Source organism: Vicia villosa, linkage group LG6 (assembly GCF_029867415.1).
Source record: "Vicia villosa cultivar HV-30 ecotype Madison, WI linkage group LG6, Vvil1.0, whole genome shotgun sequence".
In the NCBI taxonomy this organism is placed as follows: domain Eukaryota; kingdom Viridiplantae; phylum Streptophyta; class Magnoliopsida; order Fabales; family Fabaceae; genus Vicia; species Vicia villosa.
The window spans coordinates 71,911,223-71,918,942 of NC_081185.1; the positions used below are offsets into that span (position 1 = coordinate 71,911,223).

General features: G+C 33.7%; 1 protein-coding gene across 1 annotated transcript; it reads right to left on the reverse strand.

The window, feature by feature from the left end:
• Window positions 1-620: 620 nt before the first annotated feature.
• On the reverse strand, window positions 621-5,959 carry LOC131609217 (cyclin-C1-2-like). The gene is made up of 10 exons (XM_058880889.1): window positions 5,873-5,959; window positions 5,505-5,575; window positions 5,278-5,384; window positions 4,257-4,296; window positions 3,723-3,767; window positions 3,397-3,515; window positions 3,138-3,252; window positions 2,947-2,997; window positions 2,637-2,784; window positions 621-997 (listed from the first exon to the last, which is right to left on the reverse strand). Exons 2-10 carry the CDS (start codon window positions 5,534-5,536, stop codon window positions 905-907), a joined length of 750 nt encoding a protein of 249 aa, XP_058736872.1. The 5' UTR covers window positions 5,537-5,575; window positions 5,873-5,959; the 3' UTR covers window positions 621-904.
• Window positions 5,960-7,720: the final 1,761 nt, after the last annotated feature.

The window sequence follows — 7,720 nt, forward strand, 5'->3', positions numbered from 1 at the left end:
GTATGGAATATTAAGCTTTGGTGAAATGAAATTAATTGGATGGAATTTCGTTGTTAAACTAAGAAAGATTTATATGAATGTTATGTGATAATAACGTATTTTGTCTTTAAAAGAAACTGAAAAATATTTTTTTCAAAACATTATTTTAGAAAAATAGTGTTATCTATGAATATCTTAAAATTCGTGGATTACCCGTTTAGAGGATATTCACACAGATGTCTCCATAGATATCCATTTATATCCCTAATTCCCCAAATAAATATAAATTGGCTCAATTAGTTAGTATTCCCCAAATAAATAGGAGTTGATTTAGTTAGTATTTCTCATATAAATAGGAGTGTATGAGACAGACACTAGGTATGTTATTATTTCGATTTTTCATATTAGGGTTTAGGTATTGAGAGAATTGTTTTCTCAAACTGAGGATCAGTAGCTTTGAAAGTACGAAAGTACTTTATATTTTCTTAGTCATTAATAAAATAATTTTCTTCATCATTTTCTATCTTACATCTTATTCTATCTTACTTCTCCCCTCCCCTCTTACAAGTTAGTCGGCTTTGAAAGGATGACTGGGGTTTAATAAGTACCATGCAATTCTACTTTTGACACATGCTGAGAACTTACAAATAGATAAATAAATTAACTAGGCGGGAGTCTTTCCTCATCAAGAATCATATAGTATTTTTCATCCAGTTGACTCTTAATAATACACTTGACTGACCACAACAGCCAAATACTATGTGCACATACTATTCAAAACTACAAGAAAGCCCTCTAAAGTACATCATGTCAATGTCATTGATAACAAAAATATAACTCTCTTTTATTCATTCTGACCAGCCACTAGTAAATTATTCCATTCCAGTTCCACATATTCCACAACAACACTTTTCCGGACTCGAGCTCATAGCTTGTGGAGAGCAGCATTGATTCTCTCATCAGTGAACATTCTGTTGCTTTCATAAAAATCAAGTATCTCCATTGATATGTTCTTAATCTGTCAAAGAACAAAAAAACATTCCTTAGACATACAATTTGATATCTCTATCAAACAAATGATCTCATTGCAAATCTCAAACAAATTACTATAGTAGCAACTGTGTTTTCAGATAATCTTATTGCAGATTCTAAATTCTAACACCAATGTGCCATACTACAAATATCAATAATAGTGGACAAGATAGTCCACAAGAGAAACTCGATAATTTCTTTTCAGCAACAACAAAAATATTGTAATTTCTTTTTTAATTTGGCATGGACTCGGGTCGGTTTTGAACACAGAAGATACTCGTTAATTAAGACCCATGATGACAGTGTAAGGAATGATTCTGCTAGAGTTGTCAAGTCATGAATTTAGTATGCATATAGCTGATCAGAATGGTAGTATATTTAATGCAGCTTATCACTTTGTTTGTTAAGAGGAGAAGAACAACAAAAATTATCGGGCTTGTTACTGCTGCATATTGTACCTCTGATGACTCCATAACAGTTGAAACAATGTTAAGTTCTCTTGGAGCCGAAGTTTGCTCCCATGGCGATTCATTCACCATCTCCTCCAACAGAGATAAAAGGATGTTACAGGGAGATCGACAACGGGTGCCTCTAGCCATGGTGGACCGATGTCTGGCGATTTCGAAAATGGTGCTAGAACCACTGGGACTGATGTTTTGCAGATCTCTCCGACCATCACGTGGATTGGCATCTGATGGTTTTGGTTTATTCATCAGATCATCTAATTTATTCTCAACCTTCATAAATTTTCACTCCCTTTTTCTTGCTACGAACTACGGAGAGTTTGTTCATGCAAATTCTTGGGTCTCTTCCCAGTTGTACGACCCTTAATCCTCTTACATTTCGGGTTTTATTCAATCTTCATCAAACCAAGGGCTTGTAAGTTGGTATTGTCTTCCCCAATTGTTACACCCTTTCTCAATATCTTTGAAACTTCTGAGTTCTGACTAGAGCTATAGAAAATGACTCCCAATCTCCATCAAGGTTCTCTTGGCACCAGGAGTGAAACCAAAGCCTTGGTTCTTCACCCTCCAAGCCCACTGCATGGATGAACTTCTTGCTCCCCAAAGAACCTTTTGGCTCTTTCTACCCATCCTAGAGGATCCTTTTTTATAAAATCTGGTAACTCTATTTTTTTAGCCCACATGTCGCCCGTAGTCAGTAACACTAGTTTCCCCTCGTATCCGACAGGTCGGACCAATAGATAGAAACTCAAAAACATAATTGTATAAAAATTAGTATATTATTTACTAAATGATCATGATTACAAGAGTTTCCTCCTATAATCCCCAAAGTAAAGCTTCTAAAAATGAATAAACAAACAAACGACGATAGAAAGGTTAAGAGAGTTAAGAGGCTACAGAGCTTCAGAATATAATGAGTTAAATGTTTTTTTTATCCTCGTAAAATACCTTCCAATCAAACTTATAACTAGAAGTTTTTTTATTCATGTATAGTCTTCATTTGGTGATTTCAAGGACTAAATCTAGATGAAAATGTTCACCAATATCATCAAACGGGGGACTAAACATGGATGAAATTTTTGTGGAGAGTGGAGACTAAACTTGACAGTATAGTATTTTATAGAGACTAAAAATATATTTAATCCAGATTGGAATACTCACCACATTCATATCAACTCGAAGTTCTTCATACCAGACAGTGGTGTCTTTCTCCCTTAGTACACTTGCAATGTATATGCAAGCTAAGGCAATTAGATGTGGTGGGTGTACAAGCATTAGGTCCATCTTGTATGTGTCATTAACAAGCCCCCTGTCCGCATCGGCGTTCTTGTTTAATTAGTCTCATAATTGAATTCAACAAATCAATGATATAACAGAAGTTACAATGCCAGCAGCAGTAGCCATATGACACAGCATAACAGAAAATTATGATTAATGGTGATGTAATCTGTTCAACACGAAGAACTCTTACCAAGTTAGTTGAGTCATGCTTAAATCATTCAGACCCGCATCCTGAAGAAACCTGGAGAATTATCATGATAGTAAGTGTGAAATTATAAATAAGTGTAATCTTAATGCAAAAATGAAGGACCAGTTCGGCCATTCATAGTATTTGGAAATGTGAAGACTGACAGAAAGGAGCTTCGAATGCCCAACACTTACCCGGAGAGGGAACGGTAGGGGTGGAATACAACCAGGTAATAGTTCAATGCTTCTAAAATCTTCATTTCCATTTCAAGTATGTCCTTGATTTCATACCTATACTTATCATCAGCATCTGCATACGAAATTGTGCATTCGGAACATTAAGGAAATATACTAGCAAGCAAGAGACAACTTTGAAAACAAATAACTCACTTTTAATATCAGAAGTTAATATGAGGCAAAATAAGACGAATTTATAGACTAACTAACAGCTTACATAATTTCTTAATGTAAAATACAAGCAGCCTAGCCTGCACTGTGCTTTCTTCTGCTTTTGATGCTAGATACAAGCAGGTTGGAGCTACCAGGCGTGGATCATATTCTGTCATACTCTTCCTTAAAACAAAAAAACATAAAGATAGCTCTTAGACGATACTTGCTCTGTCTTATTAAGCGTCGTTTAAGGTTATACATATTTCTTAAGAAAATAATCATAAATAGAGCACAAAAATACAAGCAATCCACCATCTTTGAAATAAAACAGGAAATTCCTATGATTTCAGGAGTATTCTTTCAACCGGCTTAGAAATTTTAGACGCATACCTTGTGTAAACGCGCCTCATGTAAGTAACTGCAGTAGCAACAACCCTGAATGATTGACCAACATATTAGGTGTGCCACAATGAAATTAATAGACAAAAGATTAAGTTTTGGTAAAATGATGAAAAACATCTATCACCTTTTTACCAGAAAGGTTCAAAACAAAAACTTAACTCTTCGCAGCTCACTCTTTTACACGTTGAAATAAACTTCTCTATGGAGGAAGGCAAGGATTTCTTAAGTTCCTCAACCATTATTATTAATGGGAATATGAATGCTATAGTTCCTTTTTAATTTGAATGATATCCATTTAAATCTAATCAGATTATGAATGTTATAGTTCCAAAAACTTTCGAACCTAGTCAGATTATGAAACGCGACATGAATTGCAAGAATCAATGTAATACCCTGATGTTACATATATAACCAACTTCCAATAATCACAAATAAAATCCTAAATTTTACAAATAAATTCCATTCATATTCTGTTTGTCCAAAGGAATAGAGTTGCACATATTCAAGAAGTATAGTTCACACCTCTGTCTCACTTTTACTTGTTGAGCCAACTTCAAAATATCTGCACAAGCAAGAAAAGAAAACGCGGGAAATCAGTAGAGTTAAAAATGAGAATTACTTTTATAGCAAATGAAAGACATCAGTACAATTTCCATAGTGATGTACTTTTGTACAGGTTTGAATTCCTAAAGTCCAAACACAAGAATAAGAAAAGAAAATCACGAAAAACATTATAAGATTTAATAGAGCAATGATCAGTATAAGAAATTCTCTTTGCAACGCATTGTGGCTGTTGGCCTATGCAGTCCGTGATCACAGCTGGATACAGAGTGAGATGTCAATGGCACATTTATCCATACTAAGAAAACACGCTTCGGGCAATATTGAAGTGTTATCAATTGCATTTGACAGACCATGGTGGAAAGCACCAAACAGCCATTTTTAACCATCTTTCACAAATTGGCCACAGCAGTTGTCAAAATATCCTCAAGCGCAATCCTCAATGGCCAATGTTTGACAACACTGCAATGATGGCCACATGGCGTTTCACTTTTACACTAGACTTTGTTTGGCAACACAAGTTTGATATTTTTACGCAAGTGTTACTATATAGCACTAGTAACAACAACAACAACAACAACAACAGCAACAACCAAGCATTATCCGACTAAGTGGGGTCGGCTACATAGATCAAGTTTCTCCATAATGTTCTATCTAGAATCATGCTTCTATTCAAATCGTTAATCACAAGATCTTTTTTAATAACTTCTATTATAGTCTTTCTAGGTCTTCCTTTTCCTCTAACTGTTTGACTTCTATCCATCTGATCTACTCTCCTTACCACCACAAAATCTACCGGTATTCTTTCTATCTCCATCATGATATTCGAGTACTAATTCCTTAACCCTTTTTATAAATTTTAAGTAATCACTTAATTCAAAAACATAAACCGCACCGTCCCAAACCATTCTCTCCAAAACCCTCCATTCAACATAAAAATCAAAGAAATACACATAGAGGTAGAATAAAAAAGAGAGCATACAATTTGACATGTGCATCTTAATGAGCTTAAAATCCTCAAGTGTAACACCCTTTTCTTTATCAAGTGGATTCACCATATCCACATCTTCTTGATCCAGAAGGTGCTTGCTGCAACAGACACACACACACACAACATCAAGCAAATCAGAATCTCAAATTAACCACACAAACCCTACCCAAATGACATAAAGAGAAAAAAGATAGAATCATAAAAGAGATGAAACATACTAATGAGATGATGTCCAGAAATTGGCAGCCATGATTTCTTCAGAGATCAGAGAAGCAATCCAAGAAAATCACTGCCAAAATAAATAGATATCAATTGAATGTTCAACCTTTCTATCAATCATCAACAATATAAAATAAATAAACAATAATTTGGTAAAACAAGCAGCAAAATGCAACAATATACAGCATCATATTTTAAGCAAAAATTACGGAAAAACACGAGCAACGCAGCAAAATTTCCCAAGACAAGAAAAATATCACAAATTTAAGTACTTATTAAACATGAAAAGAGTAAGAAATTAAGAAAAACAAGGAAGAAAGTTAGAGAGAGAGAGAGAGAGAGAGAGAGAGAGAGAGAGAGAATGTACAGTAAGAAAGAAACATAAGAACTAGTTCGTGTTCTTGGTTTCAAATCTTAATAATGATTGATGATCGATATATTCCACGGTGTTCGGCATGAGAGTTGCTAGTAGCACCCCCACTATTTTATTTCTAAAAGCAAAATATTATTATCATTATTATAATTTTGACTTAATTCTTTAACTTAATTTCAGGTTTCATTTTAGTCTTTTATCTATGTTAATCTTATAAAAATAATTTAGTTAATAATAGTCTTTTCCATTAAATTTTAAAAAAAAAATTCACTTCTAATAATGTGGCAAGACAACAAAACAATACTTAAAATAGTGACTCAACAATCTACTATCTACCCAATACTAAAATGTTGCCCAAACTTACTATCTTACCATTCCATCCAAATTTTCTTACACTGCAAAAAGGCTATCTAAGTAATTAACAAAATAAATTTTGATCCATGCCAATTGTATGCTTTTCATTGGTCTATTCTAAAAAGTGATGTACTACCATTTGGCTTCTTTTGCAAATTTCGTTTCCCTCCCAAAAGATTGATACCCCACTCCTCTGCAAAGGTCACTTCACATTTTGCAAAACGGACAAAACCAAAGCATAGCAGCCACATGTACTACTTTCTCTTCTCTCTCTTCTCTCCCTATCCTTTCTCTGTATCGTGTTCTCTCATCTTTTTTCCCAAACCCTAGATCGCCGCCGCCCCCCTTTCTTCACTTTGTTTTCATGTTTCCATGGCTACCAAACATCTCTCACTCTCCTTTTGATGGACCACCCTCCACCCCTAAGATTGTCGTCGTCCCTCTTTCTCCTACCCCTTTACTGCTTCTCCTTACCATTCTTTTTCATTTCTTTCATATTTTTTCATATTTTCATTTCTTTCATATTTTATTAACATCCTTCAGATCTATTCGTTTATATGATTGTGGTGGAAACTTATAAGGTTTACGATTTGATTATGTATCATTAAATATTTTGGGTTTTTTTATAGGGTTCGGAATTTTATTTGAAATCGAACGATGAAGTTTGGTAAGTAACTTTGTTTGATTTTTTTTTGCAGTGGTAACTGAAGTTTGTTTGTTATCCTTATGTATTCCTATTTCGATTTTGGTATCTAACTTTGTTTGACGCTTTTATTTTCTTGCAGCCTTAACTGGAGTTGTTCAAGAAGTTGTCGTAGTTTTAGATCGAAAGAGGAAATCTTGCTTCTTCACTTATTCCATGAGACACAATCTTCTTTCTTTTTATTACATGGATTGTACTTTTTGGTTTATAACTTTTTTTGTTGTTGTTTGCTTAGGGTGATGGATATGCTTACTTGATGCTTGAGTTGCGCTGGAGGAAATTTAACTTCTTATATTTGATATCATGTAAGAGTTCAACAACTTGGTAGACCTAGATTTTTATCAAGGTGATATTATTATTATATTGAAGCTTTATTTAACAATTAACATTGATTCAATTGAATAATATTCCTTATATTTAACATGAAATGCCCTGCCATTTTTTACAGTCAACATGTTAACTATTTTTTTTATCGTTTTTATTATAATTATCAAATAGTAGTGTTTTATTACTGTGCTATTTGAAATGGTTGATTAAATAGTGTTTTTATTATATGCCAATTTTGAGTACATGTCAATTGTTATTATGATTACAACTATGAGTACAAACCAACCATAATGTTACTGATAGCCAATTTTAAGATTAGGGAAACATTTCAAGTGATAGCCAATGTTACTAATAAGATTATGTCTGTATAATGCATTGTTTATTTCAAAATACAACTTTGAGTTAAGTGGGATAATGCTTTCAGTCATGTGTAATTTTTTCCAGATCTGAACACACAA

What these genes read in the sequence shown, in the direction of transcription:
- LOC131609217 (XM_058880889.1), bottom strand. Translation starts at nt 5,536, where the DNA reads ATGGCTGCCAATTTCTGGACATCATCTCATTA. An exon ending in ATGAGGCGCGTTTACACAAG is followed by an intron (nt 3,516 to 3,722) that starts GTATGCGTCTAA and finishes TTTTGTTTTAAG; the next exon opens with GAAGAGTATGACAGAATATG. An exon ending in ATTTTACATTAAGAAATTAT is followed by an intron (nt 3,253 to 3,396) that starts GTAAGCTGTTAG and finishes TTTCGTATGCAG; the next exon opens with ATGCTGATGATAAGTATAGG.